This window comes from Mus musculus, chromosome 18 (assembly GCF_000001635.26).
Source record: "Mus musculus strain C57BL/6J chromosome 18, GRCm38.p6 C57BL/6J".
Classification (NCBI taxonomy): Eukaryota; Metazoa; Chordata; class Mammalia; order Rodentia; family Muridae; genus Mus; species Mus musculus.
In genome coordinates, this window is record NC_000084.6 from 61080432 (window position 1) to 61100181 (window position 19750).

At 48.5% G+C, this 19750-nt stretch overlaps 1 protein-coding gene across 2 annotated transcripts in view; it reads left to right on the forward strand.

The window, feature by feature from the left end:
* Pdgfrb (platelet derived growth factor receptor, beta polypeptide) overlaps positions 1–4636 on the forward strand; it is a 39941-nt gene extending 35305 nt beyond the window's left edge. For both annotated transcript variants that reach the window (NM_001146268.1, NM_008809.2), the window contains exons 21-23: positions 524–629; positions 1386–1618; positions 2790–4636. In NM_001146268.1, coding sequence (NP_001139740.1) covers positions 524–629; positions 1386–1618; positions 2790–2952 — 502 coding nt within the window. In that variant the 3' untranslated portion in view covers positions 2953–4636. The remainder of the gene's footprint in view (positions 1–523; positions 630–1385; positions 1619–2789) is intronic.
* Positions 4637–19750: the final 15114 nt, after the last annotated feature.

A 19750-nucleotide genomic window follows, 5' to 3' on the forward strand; every position in this document is an offset into this window, starting at 1 on the left:
GATTCCAGGGGGGCATGCAACTCTAGTTCAAAGGTTAAATGAGTATTGCTAGAACTGGATCAAGGTGTTCAAAATGGCACCACCAGGAAGTTCGGTCCCAGACCAGGTCTCCACTTTCTCTATGCTGGCTTCAAATTCAAGCCTGCCCTGCTCATGTGGCTACCATTAGCACCACAATACCTTACTGCTTGCATTGCTCCAGCAAAAGACCAGCGCTGAGCTTTTAAGGGCTCAGTTTGGTCACATACCATCAGAACTGGTGCTGAGTTGGGAGGATGAGAATCCCTATTGGCCAAATTCAGGTTACAGTGTTCTTCCCCATGATGCCTTAGACTCTGCTGAATCATGTGAATGGGGGAAGCTGGGAAGACTTCCCAAGAGATCAGTAAGAAGCAATGATAGGATAAACAAGGCGTCGGGAGCTCCTCCCCCAGCATCTCTCCCTGCACCTTGTTCTGAGGCTGTGCACTCCACAGCCCTGCCTCTGCAGAGGGGACTCTGACTCTCTCTCTGCCTCCCTCAGCTATGAGATCATGCAGAAATGCTGGGAAGAAAAGTTTGAGACTCGACCCCCCTTCTCCCAGCTGGTGCTGCTCCTGGAGAGGCTTCTGGGTGAAGGCTATAAAAAGGTATGTGGAGCCAAGGCAGGGTGGAAGACAGAGTTCTCATCCAAACCCTGTGCAGTTGGCTTGATGTAATGTGCTGGGATTTGGGGAGGAAATGATCCTCACCCAGGCTCTGGGCCTGGGTTTCTCTGCTGGTGCTAGAAAGGGTTGAGCCAGAACTACTTATTTATTCTAAAAGAATCAAAAAATGTGGAAGCTGATTGATCTGTCCAAGAGAGGTGCAGTAGATAATCCTGTCTGTCAAACCTGTGAACCCTGACAACACTGGGGTTCCTTCGGAAGTGTGAGCAACCCCAGACTCTCTGGAACCCGCACAGCAACTACTTGAACCTTGTTCCAGGTTCACGCAAGTCTGACAGGACGAGTCTGTCCGGACCTCAGCTTCTTGTCTTCCCATCTGGGGTGGTCCTAGGGAGATAGAGACAAAGAGAAGCCATCACTGTTTCATTGCAAGGGACACTGACCTGCAGCCACAACAGGAGGTTGTGGGAGACCATAGTAGTATGGGAGCCCATATCTGTTTAGTCTGAAGTGGGTTGGGAGTTAGGGTCATGGTAATCTGGCTACCGTGCCTGGCTACTATGCTTGACTACCTGCCCTCCCTAGGGAACTCTGAACTTGTCTTGGGATGCCAGGTAGGAAGGCTGCTCACCAGGGCAGCTTTGTGTAGGACCTCATTCTCTGAGCATAAACGAGGGTATAGGGTTTCTAAGACATTGCCCATCAAACTCCTTTTTCATTCCCTGTCCTACGGAGCAGAAGTACCAGCAGGTAGATGAGGAGTTCCTGAGGAGTGACCATCCTGCCATCCTGAGGTCCCAAGCCCGCTTTCCGGGGATCCACAGCCTCCGATCCCCTCTGGACACCAGCTCTGTTCTCTACACTGCCGTGCAGCCCAATGAGAGTGACAATGACTACATCATCCCCTTACCTGACCCCAAGCCTGACGTTGCTGATGAAGGTCTCCCAGAGGGGTCCCCCAGCCTTGCCAGGTAGCCACCCTGACCCTTTGGCCCCAGGCACTCATGCATATAGTGCGTGTGTTCATGTGTGTGTGTGTGTGTAACCAGACTTGCCACAGAAGGACTGTCAGCTAGCTAGAGTAAGGACTAACTCTTGCCAGTGGCTAGTAAGGCTGAAGTTTACTCAGCACTTAGAGCTGCAGGTAAGAAAGGCAGACTGGAAAGAAACAAGTTATTCTAGAACCCATTTGCAAGATAGCTCTTCCTTTTAAGGACATCACAACTACAGGACCCTTTCTAGGTCTTGTGCTAGTCCCGAGGACAAAGAGGAAACATTTAGCATTTCCCAACTGTTACTTGGGGTTATGGCTGCCCTTGACACCATATCCAGGTAGCCTGTTTGTAGAAGATGGAAGAGCTGCAAATCCAGGTTAGAACTCAGACAGGGGAAGGGAGACATGGTCTGCCTTGGGTTATAGTAGAGCCCACTAAGGGATGCATTCTGGGGAGCCCTATGCCTTTCCTGGATTGATGTTCAGCCAGAGAGGGAACTCCCCAAAATCAAGACCTAGCTCATGGATGAGTGGTAGGAGACACAGGCTGGCTTCTGTTTCTAGCCCGTCACTATGAAACTTGGATAGGCCTTGTCTCTGAGGGCCTCAGTTTCTCTGTAGGAACTAGCAGTGCATAAAGGCCTTTGCAGGCCCTGAAGGTCTCATTTGCCTCTCGTTAATGAGACAGGCATTGTCAGGCGGGCATGGGGTGGGTGTGGGGCTGGGAGGTGGGTAGGGGTGGTGTTAGGCTGAGCAGGGTCAACTCAAGAGTTCACTGCGAGGTCACTTTGTCTCGTGACCTCAGACCAGATGCTCCGCCTCCACAAACCTCAGTTTCCTTTTCTGTAAGGTGAAAACAGCCCTAGGGGAGGACTGAGATACTGTCATCTCCCTGAGCACAAAGATGGATTCCTGACAAGCGGGGATGAGACAGAAACTTGAGAGCCTGGTCTTCCCGCTCTCAAGTTCTAGCTCCCTGTACTCACCCGCTGTGTGTGGTGGAGCCATGACATAACCTCTCTGAGCTGTGCTCCCCTTGGGGTACAGGCCTCTCAGTGTGTAAAGACAACACACGGAAACCTCTTAGATAATGCTGTTATCTTCTTGGGGTTTCCCCGGTTCCTTTCTGACTTATTCCCTTCCTCTAGTTCCACCTTGAATGAAGTCAACACTTCCTCCACCATCTCCTGCGACAGTCCCCTGGAGCTCCAAGAAGAGCCACAGCAAGCAGAGCCTGAGGCACAACTGGAGCAGCCACAGGATTCAGGCTGCCCAGGACCTCTGGCTGAAGCAGAGGACAGCTTCCTGTAGGAACTGACATCACTCCATTTTGCCCGAATCTCCCTTCTGCCTCCCAGAACCCAACCCTCTTGGCCTGGCCTGGCCTGGCCTGGCCTCCCAGCAGCTACACTGCCACAAGCTGTCCCCTCGAGGAAAGCCCTTGGTTTGCAGCACTCAAGGTCCAGGGACCCAGCTTAGCTTAGGAGGCAAGAGAACTCTGCCTCGGGAAGGTCATGGGACTCTGAACCAGGGTTCCTCCAGGGGACTCAGTTTCCCCAAATGTAAGAGGAAGAGTTGTACTTGGCTACAGGACAGGTCTGGAGCCCGGATTCCTGCAGAAATCCACGACTGTACGGTGGTGTGTTCATATCCTCCTGTGTAGCAGCTGCCCCTCAGCTGGATTGCTCTACTTTGATCTTCCTAAGAATCAGGCAAGGACCTGGTGTCTGGCTCCTGGCCAAACTGTAACCAGCCTTGGACAAGGTCTTTTCATTCAGAGCCCACCTCCCCTGGTCTTAGCTTTCCCAGGCCCGAGCTGGTCTGGGGCCAGCCATGCTTAATGAATGCTGTTAGTGGTGAAGGTAGGCCGAGTACAGAATGCTCTGGCCTGCAGCCCTGCCTGGGCACTCAGGGCACACCTGGCCACAGGAAGCACCCACTCCTTTCAGCCCCACCAGTCCTAGAATAGTCCCCAGGTCACTCTCAGCTGACCCACCCACCAGAGTCTGCAGGGCCATTGTCCACGCCTGTGATAGGCTAAGCATCTGCCTGAAGTGTGTACCTACCACTAGGAGCCCTGGCTCTGCGCTGGACCTGCTATGAGACCTTGGGGGCTTTCCTTGTTCTCTCTGGGGACCAGTTTTCTTTCCCCTTTGAAAAGCAAGTTGGACACATAGACTCTGAGTACCCTGTCAATAGTACAATTCTTGTATGTTCTGGGAGTTTGCTCTTGTCCCGAGGAAGCAGGGTCAAGTCCTTAAACTGATCTTTCTAGGGGTCAGCTGAGCTCTTGGAAGATCCCTGATACACTTCACACTCTGGGGGTTCAGGAACCGAGCCTCTTCTTCAAGTCTCCAAGTGCAACTGCCCAGACCTTGACTTGGAGTGACAGTGAGTGTCCTAGGAAACCCCCTTACAGCTGTCCTGAGGACACAGAAGAGACCACGAGACCCTTTTTTCATATCATGAAGCCAGCAAGAGTGGCAGAGAAGGCAAGCCAGGTTACCTCGGGCCACTGTCACCAGCAGCGTGTGGACAGACATGATGGACAGTGAGGACAGACGTCCCATGCAGGACAAGAGACTTGAGATGGGCAATGAGAGGAAGATGCTGACGGGATTACCACCTCAACTGCCAGCTGCCCCCGTCCCCAGGGAGCACCCCACAGAAACAGTTCTAACCCTGAACCAATGAACATTGCAAGTGCCTGGGGACTAGGGAGTGGGGGGAAGTCAGCCTTTCTGGGGACCCTCCCTGCTAGCTGGTTGGCTAGCTGGCATCTCCCCGCTTGGAGCAGCAGAGGCTGGGGAGTACTGCTCACAATGGTACCAAAGATAGAATCACCTAGGTTTACAAGTACTTGTAGGACTCGAGATAACCCACATTTAGACACCGGAAGTGCTATTTTATATGCTGTTAAGTTTTCCTATCTGTACTTTTTTTTTAAATGGGAAAGATTTTAATATTAAACTTGGTGCTTCTCACTGAATAACCGATTTCTCAGGGTTGGGTTTATGCATCTGGGGGTGGGGGGTAACAGTTTGTCCCAGACAGGTCCCTTCAGCTCCGACTTGAAAGTGAGTTTCATTTCCTCTCATCCTGGGAAGCGTCTGGGTGACCACCTAGACCTTGTGCTTGGGTTTCCAAATGTGAGGTGAGGCTTTTCTGGCCATGGCGTCTGGAAGGGGAGGGAAATGGTCCAAGCCCTTCCCCACCCCCACCTTGCATGCCTCACCATGTGCTTTGGCTTTGGCCACTAAGCCGAGTCACCTCTGCCCGTCCCCATTTCTTGCTGCTCACAGCCAGACTTGGGGGGGGGGGTAGCTTATGGAGAGATGCCTGCCAGAGCTTGAATCTTGCTTGGGTCCTTGAGAGTTGTCACTGGGACCAGGTAGAAGCAAGGCAGACAGAACACCCAGGAGGACCAGATAACAAGAGGAAGTACGGAAGGCAAAACGGTGGAGGGGAGAGGAGCAAGAGGACTGTGTGTGGTGGAGTTGAGCACCAGGGACCACACTATGTCTGGCAGCAAAGGGGTGCAGGTCCAGGAGGCTTCAGCATCCCAGAGATGGTGAAGACGCCATGCGGTAAGCATCCTGACTCCTTCAGGGTCCTGGCTATACGCTCCTCTGCTGAGCCCAGGCCTATTGCACACGGGCTCAAACAGAGGCCTATCACCTCTGTTTGGATACACCCTTGCTCCATTGGACCTGAGGGGAGGGCTTCTCTGGATGCGCGTGAAGAATGTCTCAGTTTGGAGCTTCGGGTTGTGGCTCCCAGTGTGAGTAATAGCATAGTCCTGACTCACTCAGAGGCAGCTGAGACAAACCAAGGAAAACTGACAAGAGGGCCTTTCAGGAGTCCTGACTTTAGGGGGCACCTCAAGTCTGTGACGTCCTTCTCTCCTGGATGTGGAAGGCACAGAATGAGGCAATATCTCACTGTGCCCTGCAGAGAACAAAACTCAGATTCCAGATAGGAATTTCTGTGTTTGAGATTACCTTTTTGGTTTAATGAGACAGGGTTTCTCTGTGTGGCTCTGGTTATCATGGAACAAGCTCTGTAGACCAAGTTGTCCTCGGACTCACAGAGGTCTTCCTACCTATGCCTCCCAAGAGCTGGGATTAAAGGTGTGTACCACCACACCTTGCTAAAAATAATGTTTTTGTTTTTAAAGGTTATTTTTATTTTATGTGTATGTGTGCATGGCTATATACCATTTGCATGCAATACCCACAAAGGCCAGAAGAGAGCAGCAGACCCTCCTGTAGAGTAATGGACTCTCCTGAGTTGTTCTGTGGATGCTGGGAACCAAAACTGAATGTTGTGAAAGAGCAGAAATCCCCCTCCTTCCCTCCTTCCTCCTTCCCTCCTCACCCCCCCCCCCCTCTGAAATTTATTTACTGACCCATCCTTGCAAGACTCCCAGGATAGATCTAACTAAGGTAGCAAAGGAATGAAGAAAAGACAGACATCCAGACACACAGACACACAGAAGTCACTGGGATCAGGTAGTCTAATTTCAGTCGGTGCAGCCTCCATGGGAAGTTGTCTTCAGGTGGTAAACATCCAGAAAAGACTGGTAGACAATTTCTGCACACACTGTCAACATTCACACAGGCACTAGAGGAAGGCTTTGCCACGCTTATGGCTCTGAGGCTATTGGGTCTTTAACATGGCTGCTCTCATGTCAACAACACGAATCCGCTCGGGACTTCAGATACTCAGGGCCTGCTCTGCACCCCACAATTTACCTTTTCATGCTACGTGTATGGGTGTTTTGCTTGCACATGAGTCCAGTGCCCGAAGAGGCCAGAAGAGGGTGTTGGATGCCCTGGGACTGAAGTCACAGATGGTTGTGAGTCACCCTGTGGGCGCTTGGAATGGAACTCGGGTTCTGCAGGAGCAGCTGGTACTCTTAACCCTCCGCTCCAGCCCCATAGATCGAAACTTTTAAACTGAAAGTCCTTTTGCTTTACACAGTTTACACCAAGATATTATGACATGTGTTTTTATCCCAGGCATGTTTGTTTGGTCAGCTGTTTTTATAACCTTGTTTGTGGTATTCTTAGGAAGGGAGTATAGTTCTGCATACAGTTTCTGCACAGGGCAGTTTCTAGTCAGTGTGTAGAAACTCCTGACTCAGGCACCAGGAGGTCAAGTGAGGGGGACTAGGACAGACTCTTCCTCGTCTACTTTTCACCTTTTCCCATTAGGGTTGGGTAAAGAATGAAAAACAATTTGGAGACTGGCTTGACCTTCCCAGGCCGATTTGGGCTCCTGCCTCTCAATCTCTCCACATAGGGAAAAAAAAGTAAGCTGGAATTTTCCCCCCTAGACAAATGAGCCACTTGGACCACTCAGTTCTTCCACCACTGCACTCTCAGCCAGGGATCTTTTTTTCCTGGAAAAAGAAGGAAATGCTGAAGAACACTGTTGCCACCGGCCTCCAGCGTGCCCCATGAAGGTTTCCCAGCCCTGCATTAGGGCCCTGTCCCCATGAGGCCAGGCCTCTTTCATCTGAGCGGATTGTTTAGGTTGGCATTGACTAGTTCATTTTGTGAAAGTGTTTTAAGTTTATAATTGTTATAGAATTTAACACCACAATCAAGCCCTCCTGTGTGTTTTCATGGTTTAAACTCTGATAACATTTTAGACGCTTTCTCTTTCCGCTTAGCTCCTCCATGGGTAGAAATTTATCTTAATGGAAATTCTTCCTCATTGCAAAGTTTAGTTACGTTTATCTAGGATTTCTCATTCTTCACCTTTTTTGGGGGGGTGTTTCTTTACAATATTTTAATACTCACAGGAGAACTACAGTCACTCACTCGTCCATCCCCCCTGAGAGCAGCATGTGATTTAAAGTACTCCTGGGCCATCACGTAGCTCCTGATAGACAGTTACATTGTTTCCAGTGACCCAGTGACAAACAATGTTGCGACAGCTCTGACTTGAAACATGCCTATGTTTATACATTCATGTGTCTGTTCCCAGAGGAGTCATTGCCAGGCACGATTACTGAGTAAAGAGGAGAACTATTTAAAACTAGAGGAGAGGTGGGGAGGCGCACACCTAGAATACCAGAATGCAGGAAGTAGAGGCAGGAGGATCATCATCATATCAACACCTTGTCTCTGTCTGTCTATCTGTCTGCCCATCCATCTGTCTGTCAGTCCGATCTGTCTGTCGGTCCGTCCATCGGTCCCTCCCTCCCTCCCCCTCCCCTCTCCCACTACTGATGTTAGGTATGGAAGCTCACACATGTAATCCCAGCACTCGGGGTGGACGCAGGAGAATAGCAAATTCTAGACCAGCCTGGGCTTCATAGAGACTTACAGTAAACAGCAACAACAAAGCTACAGGAATCTGAAATCTGTGCTCCCAACACCCAGCCGGAGTTGAGAACGGGTTTCATGTAGCCCAGGCTAGCCTCAAACTTGCCACGTAGCTGAGAATGACCTTGAACTTCTGGTCCTCCTGCCCCATGAACCATCACAACCCACTTAATGTTCCCGTAAACATACACAAAGTCAGAGCTAGAGGAATAGCTCTGGCGTTAAGAGGTTTTGTTGCCAGTTACGGAGAACCCAGGCTTGACCCCCAGCACCTATGACGTGGCTCACAACCACATGTAACTCCGGTTCCAGGTGATCCAATACCCTCCTTTGGCACCTACAAGGCACTGCAATGCATGTGATGCATAGACAGACAGGTAGGCAAAATGCCTGTCCATGTAAAATAAAAACAAACTTTTTTTTAAAAAAAAAAAGAGAGTTAACATGCACAAAGTCCTTGTGTCTCTGGGAAGCTTTAAAAAAAAAAACCAAGGTGAAAATGTAGAGAACAATACTGGATTCTGGCAAGGCACCCTGGCCTTACTGGGAAACTTTGGAACCTGTCCGGCTTACTGTTAACAGCCATAAACAAAACAGGCAGGGGAAGAAGTCGAGTGAATGACAAGATCGCACTGACCCCAGGGCTTTTGGCTAGGTGGTCGAAGATTCTACACTGCATCTGATGCTCCACAGGTTGGACCTTCCCACTTCCCAGGGGTACCCCACTTCACAATTTAACTTTCTAGGGACTCCTCCCTGGGAGCCGAGGAGGGAAGCCAAGGAAAGACTGGCTCAGATGAAGATGGAACTTTAGAGCTCTGTCTGAGTGGGTCGCCCAAATGTCCTTGTCATTGCCTTCCTGGCTCAGGCCACATCCTAGCCTCCTCAAAGACAGAGGGTAGAGCCTAAGGTTATGGTGTTGTCTACCTGCTGGGATGGAGCTGGGGATGAGGCTTCTCTGTGAGATGGGGGTCTCCAGCCCACTCTGAGTTGTGGAATTGTGTCTCACAATTCAGAGTCTAATTTTCTGGGCTGTTTCAGAGCTTGATAAGGAGTCCCTGCTCATAGCAGGTGGGAGCCATATAATCTTCCAGTATCGTTTCCCTGTCTTATATCCGACAGCGTGCAGGTCTGTGTCCTCTGGCTCCTCTGTGCTGTTTCCCTGGCAGACATGGAATAGGCAACGCCTGTGGAAAATCCCAGGCTTGTGAGAAAGAGTCTTGTCCCCTCACAGAGGCCAGAGGGCGTTCCTGGGGCTGTGTTTCCCTGCTTCCTTGTTATGTACCTGTAACACAGTGACAGCACCCTTGCTCCCCTTCCTCAACACCCTCAGTGGCTCCTCACAGTCCAACACAGCTGGCATGTGGATTCCAAGGCCCACCCTGGCCAAGAACCCAAGCTCTGTCGCTGCCTCTCCCACCTCTGGCCTCCAAAGCCTCTCCCTGAGAGAGACCCACACTTACTGACCTCTGCGCAGCGCCTATCACCTGGCATTCCTAGACACCTGTGTCATCTTGCTTAAGGCCTCAGGCAGCAGTGGCCACCTCCCCACAAGCCTTCCTGTCACTTGACAAAGGCAGTTTTTGTGCTCTGTGTGAACCTTTTGAGGGTTGTCTTGTTGTTTGTTTGTTTGTTTGTTTGTTTGTTTGTTTTGTAGTGCCCTTGACCTCTGAGGTCCTCTTCACTCTCACTCCCGAGCTTCTAACATACCTTTTCTCTTTGCTAGAACAGTCATGGCTCCTTCTGAACCCCAACTCCTGCGAAGTTTTCATTAAACCTTCCTCCACTCACTCTCTGGACCTCCAGCCACATGCCCATGCCTCCATTCCAGCTGCACAATAGGCTGTGAGTTCCAGAAGGCAGGGAGCAAATGAGCCCAGTCAAGAGACTGGCACCAAGAGAGCCTCGCTGCCCAGGGGGTCTCAGAGTTGCTCCCTCCTGCATCAGTGCAGGGTTGGCATCACCTTTGCAATCTTCAAGATCTTCGTTTAGGCAAGAAGCCTGTCTCTAGATGAGGCTACACGTGTAGAGAGCCCAGCCTTTCTCTTCCTGGTTGGCTCTGGGAACCTCCAGATTCCATGACAAGGTCCCACTTGTCTCTTTCTAGTTGTCCAGTGGTACCAGTTTACTGTAGTAACTGCCCCACCTAGCCTTTAGCCCTTCCCTCCACTAGGCTTGGGTCTCCCCAAGCCCCAGACAAGGCCTAGTGTATGAAGTATCCATCAAGTGAATTGCTTCTGAGAATGAGGAAACCCTGTCCTGTACAACTTGCTCACCCTGGATGCGCCCACTCATGTATGGGGGCTGACTGAGTTCTCCTCGGCCAGGCACAGCCAAATATAAAAGCCGTACAGATCAGAAGGGTCGCAGCTCCTACCAGGGAGCTTCTACTGGGCAGGCGTGTGTCACCTTCCCAGCACATTGGTGACAGGCTCACAGCTGTGTTCATGTTAGGTCAGAGTGCCCTGAAGCTCACGGGCCATGAGGAAGTCAAAGATAGGCACAGAGCTAGCAGGAGAGAGGGGGGTGTGAGCAGCTAAGACAGAGGCAGGAGCTGAAAGTATGGTGCTCCGTGCAGTGTGGAGGGAGGGCGGAGAGACGTGGGGGCCATTCAGCAGGGGGTAGAGTATAAAGATGATTACAGGGCCCTTTCAGACTGACTCAGAAGACCAGGAGAAGTTCTACCACCCTCCGATGGAACCCACTTGACTCTCATCCCCAAGTGGTGTGCCAAGTGCCTATAGATGTGGGTAGGCAGTGACCTCAGCAACAAGGAACTCCTAAGAGATCTGGCTATGCGTGCTACCATACAGGTTCCCTCACCCACTTCTAAGACAGCAGAGCTGGCTGGTCCTAGCATCTGCGGTTTGTGGCGGTGTGGTCAGCCCTCTGTGTATGACCTGCAGCTGAGACAGAACCAGCTGACAAGTCACCACGATGTTGGTTGTCTGTCTGTTTCCTGGCCTAAAGAGCTCCAGAGTGTGGGCAGGTGGGAGCAAGGCATCAGGGCATAACATCTAGAGGTTTCAGAGAGATGAAGGCTGGTCTCCCTATGTGATCTCGAAACGTGGCTCATATGTTCATGGCAGGGATTTTCTAATCCTTGGGCTCTCACGCAAACTCTGCTTCACGTTCCTCTGCCTCAGGAAGAATGATGTCACTTCTGTCTGCCATCTTCCTGATGACATTGCTGGGACCTCCTCACCCTGGGGTCACCCACTGAGACTTTGTGCCAGGCCCCATGGCAGAGCCTCTATATGATTGTCTCATACAATGATCTCAGCCCTCGATACTCGTCTTTTTCATAATCAGCATTTTTGTGAATAACAAAATGGATCATGAAACCAGAGAGGTGTGATATCTTATCAAACTCCCAGGGATGACAGAGCTGACTGGAACCAGGCAGCCTGGCTGCAGGGTCTGTGCTAATCATCGCCAGGTAGCACAAGAGGCCTGGGATCTTTCTACTGGTGGGTGTGCCAAGTGTCCATAGAGGTGGGCGGTCAGTGCCCTCAGCAATAAGGGACCTCTAGAGATCCAGCGACATGGTGGCACTATGCAGACTTCACCACCCACTTCTAAGACAGCACAGCTGGCTGCTCCTGGCATCTGCTGTTTGTGCCTGTGTGACTCTTAGACCACACGTCTCTAGAGACCTCCAGACCACTGAGAACCCATTACCTAATGGTTAAACCTGAGAGCCTAGCCGGTTAAACCTGAGAGCCTAGCTGGGTCCAAAACCTTTGCCTGTGGACCTTACTCTCACTTCCTCCCCTTCCTCCCACGCTGACTAGCCTCTACCCTAACACTATTCCCTCCCTGAAATATCCCTCTGGAACAGAGGGCTCCATTTCTCCTGAAGGCCAGCTCAGATTCCATTCCTCTGACAACTTAAAGATTCTCCAACCTCTGTCTGTCGCGGCCGTTGTAGTAAATATTTAATCTCAGTCCGGGGTTTCTACTCATCCCGTCATCATTTAGTTCCCAGTTAAATGACAAAAGACTTTTATATTTATAATAAGCCTTTAATGCATTAGAGCTGGGCACATATCTACCCTCTGAGCTATTAGAATCTACCTCTCCATCCATAACCCCGAGTTATAACTTGTTATGTTCCATCTGGGCTGCTCTTAACTCTAACGGCCATGTTTTTATGACTCACCTACCCCATGGTATCTTCTCATTACTTGGTGTACGTGAGGAGTCTCTCATTCCTGCCTGGGGCAGCCAGGACCAGTATTTAGCATCTGAATACATAGCAACAGACCAAACCTCAACACACAGCCACACTTGCTGACCTCCAAAGTGTCAGGCCATAGGAAGTGAGCGTGGCATCGATGAGCCTGCACACTACTGGAGATGTGAAGGGAGTAAGGAGACTAGATGTGCTTGGAGATCCTATGCCAGGAAGGTGGCCAAGGGCTCTGAGGACACCGCCAAGATAGCCGCAGGGTCTGTCTCTCCAACGTTTCAGAACTGTCTCAGGACAGGAAACCGGGGTTCCTGGGGATCCACAGGACAGCAGCAGGACAGGTGGGTGCCCCAGGGAGGCAGCGTGTCCTCAGTAAGGAAGTGCAGACTAACAGCTTTCCAGCAGCAGAATGTAGGAGAAACGGCAGGGTATTTTGCAGGGTGAAAGAACTGTCACTGGCCATCTCACCTAGGTAGCTGGGGCAACAACCCTTTACTTGGACCTGAGACCCAATTCTGGCCCCTCATCTTCCCCAAAGCAGCTGTGGGACCCCAGATAAGCTTCTTGTCCTCCAATCTTCCCTTATCTATACAGTGGGGATAACATGCAGGACACTGATTCCCTGGAAATGTGGCCTATAGGAGAGAACAGAAATGGAAATGTCTTGTAAACAACTTAGAGGGGATGAGAAGGTGGGAGATTTGAGCATGGACAGAGTTCTGTGTGTGGCACGCCTCCAAAAGACCATAAAAAGAGAGATGTAGCAGGCTGCTAGAAAAATGTTTTCGACATTTATGACAGTAGGGTTAACAGATACAGTTCCGCTTGCAGACTTTCCCAACAAATCAAAAGAAGACAGAAAGGAAAACAGAAAAATGGGCAAAAGATATCTGTACAAGGATGGACGAGAAGCACGCGAAGACATGGTTATTTTGTCACTGATCCAAGAAGGGAATATTACAACACTAGTAAATTCACACTTGTTTCTAAGAGATTGTTCTCTCCCTCTCTCTCTCTCTCTCTCTCTCTCTCCCTCTCTCTCTCTCTCTCTCTCTCTCTCTCTCTCTCTCTCTCTCTCTCTGTGTGTGTGTGTGTGTGTGTGTGTGTGTGTGTGTGTGTGTGTGTGTGTGTGTGTGTTATATGGTTCTGGGGATGGGACCTGTGATCTCACATGTTAGGTAAATGGTCTAACACTGATCAGCACCCCCAGCCCTGGGAACAAAAATTTAGAAACCAGTAATATTTAGTGTCAGCAGGAACACGGCAGCGCTGGGTTTCCCACACCACTGTGGAAGTGCACAAACACGCTGCCTCTTTCTGAGCTCAGTATTTCCACATTTCGAATATCTGCGCTGATGGCACATCACTTCTCTAGAAATGGATCCAGCTCAAATGACCGGATTTACACCTAACGGCTAATGTGCTCCCTTGTTGCATTGCTTTCAATCGAGAAAAACCAGAAGGGATGAAAGCGCCCTTCAGTTAGAGGACTGGGAGAGACCTCAAACGCAGCATTGTACTCACACCAGAATATCCTGGGTATCTGGTGGAGTGCTCCCATGGTTCCAGCATGCTAGAGGCTGAGGCAGAAAGATCGTATGTTTAACCACCCTGGCTAGCTAGCAAGACTCCCCCTCAAGGTTTAAGACCTAAACCAAATCAACAACATGGTAAATCTTTGTACTTTTAAGAAATGGGTCTGGGGTCTTGGGAGAATGACCATAAAACCAGAAGGTTCTCTGCACTGTGAATGGTTAGGACTGGGCCTCATGTTATTACATGGCTGGCTGATTTAAAGTGTAGGAGAATCCAATTCTGAGCACTTAGTGAACACACACCTTGATTTCAAGAAGTGCTGGCTGCTGGCTAGTGGACATTTGCTAGGCTTGCTAGACTCGACACAAGCTAGACTCATTCTGGAAAAGGCAACCTCAATTGAGAAAAAGTCTCTACCAGATTGGCCTGGGATGCATTTTCTTTTTTTTTTTTTTTTTTTTTTTTTAAAGATTTATTTATTTATTATATGTAAGTACACTGTAGCTGTCTTCAGACACACCAGAAGAGGGTGTCAGATCTCGTTACGGATGGTTGTGAGCCACCATGTGGTTGCTGGGATTTGAACTCCGGACCTTTGGAAGAGCAGTCGGGTGCTCTTACCCACTGAGCCACCTCACCAGCCCGGGATGCATTTTCTTGACTGATAGTCAGGGTGGGAGGGCCCAGCTCACTGTGCGTGCTGCCACCCCGGGCTGGTGGTCCTGGGTGCTATAAGAAAGCAAGCTGAGCAAGCCACGAGGAGCAAGGCAGTAAGCGGCACCCCTCCACGGCATTTGCATCTCCAGGTTCCGGCCTCGAGTTCCTTCTCTGACTGGAAGTGTAAGAAAAATAAACCAAGTTGCCTTTGATGGTGGTGTTATATCACAGAGAACAAGGTAGACCTCCCATGGATGTCAATCAAGCATGGCACATCAAGTTGCACTAAGAGTAGGCACCTCCCGTTGTATTAAGGCTGGAGGAGACAACCCAGTATGAGAAAAAGGATCCCAAACACTGGCAAAAGAGACAGTCCCTGTTCCCACTGTTAGGAGTCCCACAAGACCAAGCTACACATCTTGCTAACATATATTCAGAGGGCCTAGATCAGTCTAGCACAGGCTCCCTGATTGTTGGTTCAGTCTCTGAGAGTCCCTATGAGCCCAGACTACTTGAGTCTGTGTTTTTTCCTGTGGTGTCCTTGACCCTCCCCCCTCCGTGCTTCCTATAATCCTTCTTCTCCATCTTCTGCAGGATTCCCGGTGCTCCGATCTGCCTAACATTTGACTGTGGGTCTCCATATCTGTTTCCATCAGTTGCTGGGTGAAGACTCTCTGATGACAATTGGGCTGGACACTAATCTATGGAGTATAGAAGACTATTATTAAGAATCTTCTCATTGATATTTTTTTATTATTTTAGTGTTTTTCTGGTTGTGTTCAGTTCTTTCCTAGGTCTCTAGGCTATCCAGCCTTTGCTGGCTTTCCAGGCAGTATCAGGGTTGGGCTCCCACTTGGGGCATGGGACTCAAGCTGGCCCAGTCATTGGTTGACCACTTCCACAATTTCACAGACCTCTTAAAGGCAACTCCCTGTTTCTCTCTGTCGATCTACTGGCTAAGGTCAGTTAGAGGCCAAAATCATAGTCAAGGCATGGAAAAATATATTCTACCTTTTATTCTGAGAGTCACATGGCCAAGAACTTGAGAACAACTATGACCTGGGATCTTTAACATTCTCTTTCAGACATCAAACCACAGTGAGCAAAGGCTTCAGTGGCCACATAACCTAAATAGCCATATAATTGTGGGTCGCTCGTTTTCACTTGTTTCTGATTTTATGTGATACTATTGGATAAGATTACCACAGTGTATCTGTTCTATCCAGTCTATTAGTGATGGGCATTCAGATTGTTTCTGCTTTGGGTCTGCAAAGACAAAATGATGCTGTGTATCTTGGCACATGTGAGCACATATTTTGAATTGCATGTTTGCCTCCTGGGGAGAGAAACTTGTTGGACCGTGAGATGTGCGTATCTTCAACCTATTTTTGTAAGTGGCCATGCACTGGATATGCATTGCATGTGGATATGCGGTTGTTCCCACTGGGCTTTGTTTTTTAAATCTTTGCACCTCCATGCACGATTCTGGACTCCACTATGCTGAGTTCCCAAGTGTGTCTATCTGCCCGTCTCTCTGCCACTGTTACAGGCAGCTTTTGGGGAGTCTTCAAACAGGGTGACACTGAGTCAGGATAGAAAGATACGGAAAGGTGAAAGGACATGAGGAGTAAAAGGAGCCCCTCCCAACCCCCATACAAACCACACTTACTGCTGCTGCCCAGGTCAGGAGTTTCTACACGCTGACAACTAGAAACTGCCCTAGACAGGACACATAAGCCTACACTCCTTAAGCATTCCACAAATAAGGTTGTCAAGGAGACCAGGGTAAACAAACATATTTTCTCTTCTCTCTCCGCCTAGGTTACATATTACCTCTTTCAACAGCGTGACTCCCAAATAACTCACATAGCTGCAGCTGGAGCGCTTAGGTGTGCTCTGACGCTCACGCTCGGCTCTTTGCAAGCGTCTCTGCTCCTTCTCCTAATCAATAAACCCACCCATCTTGCTTCGTTTTGCCCCGTTCCAAAGTTATTTTCTGCTTCAGTGTCAACTAAAAAATCCTGTCTGCATCTACATGGAGATCCCCGAGCTGCTGATGGAGAATCCCCAGACCGCACAGCTACACCACGGCACACCGAGCTGATTTCCACTGCTGATGACAGTATGAGTCTTCCAACTCGGCTTCTTCCTCTATTGCCTATTCTTGCCCCTTCGTTTTTCTCTTCTCTTCTCTTCTCTTCTCTTCTCTTCTCTTCTCTTCTCTTCTCTTCTCTTCTCTTCTCTTCTCTTCTCTTCTCTTCTCTTCTCCCCTCCCCTCTCTCCTCCCCTCTCTCCTCTCCTCTCCCCTCCCCTCTCCCCTCTCTCCTCTCCCCTCCCCTCTCCTCCCCTCTCCCCTCCTCTCTCTCCCCTCCCCTTCTCCTCCCTTTCCTTTCCCCTCCCCTCCTCCCCTCCCTTCCTATCCCCTCCTCTTCCCTCCTCTCCTCTTTTCTTCTTTCTTTTTTGCCTTTAAAAAAACATGTGTCTCTGTGTGTGTTATGAATATGTACATGTTTGTCTATTGACATATATGGGTGTGCATACATGTGTGTATGCAAGCATGTGTGTGTGTGTGTGTGTGTGTGTGTGAGTGGTTAAGTTACTATTAGGGCTTTCCTAGCTCACTCTCCACCTTAAATACCGAGGAAGGCTGTCTTCACATGAACCCTGAGATCTAGAGCATCTAGCAGGAATCTCATGTCTCCATCTTGCCTGTGTTGAGCTTATAGTGGGCCACCATGTCCACCTAGCATCTGTGTGAGTGCTAGAGTTCTGAACTCTGATCTTCACACTTACACAGCAAGCCCTTTACCAGTGGGACCATCCAGTCAGTCCTCCTTCCTGTTTCTATATAAATTGTAGGATCAACGTGTCAGTTTCTACACGTTTTTCTGTAGAAAAATTTAGATTTTTTTTCTTTTTTCTTCTGATGCAGTTTTTAATTATTGGAATTTTTGGTTGAATCTCTAGCTTTCAGTGGGATAGAATTGATATGTTTGGCAAAACTAAACTTGCCAGTCCACGGGCATGGTCTGTATCTCAGTACTTAGATCTATCTTCTTCAGTGTTTTGTATTCTCTATACAGATTTCACACACAGTCCAGTCTGTGTACACTTCATGTGTCCCCAGTGCTGTTAGAAACAGCCTCTTCTGACCAGAGGTGGGGACTCTTGCTATAGCGTACATTTCTGTCCCTTGCCGTGAACTCAGGAAACTTATTTTACTTCTAAAAATAAATGAATATATTCACACATAAGTAAAAACAGTATTTTTCTAAAAATAAATACTAGGGCTCTTACTCTTTCTGTCTATACAACCTCTTGTGGCCTAGTTCTTCCTGTACAGACCAGAGTATTTTGATATTGTTGTTTTTTTTTAATGCATTGATCTTGTTCTTGCCCATAATTTTATTGAGCTTTTTTTATTAGTTTGAGTAGTTTTTAAAAAGATTTTTATAAAGACCCTCATTGTCTCTCGTCATAGAGACACTTCATTTCTTCTTTTCAAACGAGCGTGCCTTTGTGTTTTTCTTGCCTCATTGCAGTGTCTGAGGTCTCTGGCACAGTGTTTAAACAGAGAACAGACATCTTTGCCTCGTTCCTTATTTTAGGAGGAAAGTATTCATTCTGTCGGTGTTTGATTTGATTGTCCCCCAGATATAGTGTGTGTGTGTGTGTGTGTGTGTGTGTGTGTGTGTTCCACCACTCCAAGCAGTCTAGCTGGCCTAGAACTCATTATAATCCTCCTGCCTCAGCCTCTCAACTGCTAGGATTACACGTGTGAGCCACCACAACCAGCTTGCAAGAGTTTCTAAAGATTAGGAGTGAATATTGCAACTGTCTTCTTGTGTTTGAACTAATAAATGTCATTAGGGTTGTGTATGGGATCATGGACAACACCTCTGAAGAAATATCTCTAAAATGGATTTCTTGCAGATAAAAAAAAAATAGTTGGACTTTTTTTTTTTTACTCAGAGAGGGTCTTTGCCTTTTTATTGATATGTTTAGACTAGTTACATATGCAGTAATACTTAATGCGGTGGATTTAAATCTCCACATATCTTTCTGTTTGCTCCCTCTGGCTCTCTTCCTTTTTCTCTCTGCGCCTGTCTCCTTTTGTGTTGCTGTGTTTTAGGTTCGTCTCCCTATTGGCTTTACAACAGTGAACATTTTCCAGTGGTTATCCTAGGCTTCACAAGTACATGACCTTAGTTCAGAACCGTCTGCCTAAATAATATTATGTTGAATGAAATGGAGCCCCAAGGCCACTCAGTACGCTCCTTCCATCCTTGGTGACACTGTACCTTGGTGACACTGTGCCTTGGTGACACTGTGGTCATTTGTTTCACTTTTGCCTGTGCATAAAGGCACAGCAGCAAGATGGCTATTTTTGCTCTCACCAGTCATCAGCACATAGTGGCCTTTGGACCAAATGGAGACTGCTTCCCGTTTCTGTTTTTTGAAAACAGTTGGCAGTTACTCTCAATGGTTTACACATCGTCTGTAAAGTAGCAGCTGAAAAAATTCGTAGGGCCAGAAGACCTAAAATGCTCCAAAATCTGCTTTTGAGAATCATCTTTTGAGCACTTAGATGGCATTTTTGACGATAAAGTTGTATTTTTGGCTACTTTTATTCCGGTCTTAGCAATCTTTGTTTTCATTTACTTTTTAAGCTACATCACGTAGGTTCTGGTTTGTATTCCCTCTTTTACTTGAGGAACACACACACACAAACTCACACACACATACACACACTCAAACATATACACACACACACTCACAAACACACACATATACACACACTCACAAACATACACATATACACACATACACACAAACACCCACTCACAAACACTCTCACACACACAAAAACACACACACTCACACACACACTCACAAACTCATACACACTCAGGAACACACACACACAAACACACACTTTCTCTCTCTCTCTCTCTCATACACACACACACACACACATACACACACACACACACACACACACACACACACACACACACACACACACACACACTTTGTGCTCCTTTGCTTGGCAGTAACCACAGTCAGATTTTGTTTGTCTAAGAACGGTTTGTTCACTTTGTTTCTAACTGGTTACCTTAGGTCTGCCACTTCCACATAGTTCCAAGGCCTTTTCGACTCTCACCCCAACTCAGCGGCCACTGCCCATAAAGCAATCCCTTCTCACTTCTTCTGCCAGGCCCTGACAACCACTAGTTGGCTGTCGCTATGGACTTGCTTATTCTGAGAGTTTCAGGCAAATGGAGTAATGTGGAAGACTGACCTGGGTCCTTTACTTGGCTCTGCATTTTCAAGGCTTACTTATCACCTTTTAGGGTATTTATTGAGAGAGAGAGAGAGAGAGAGAGAG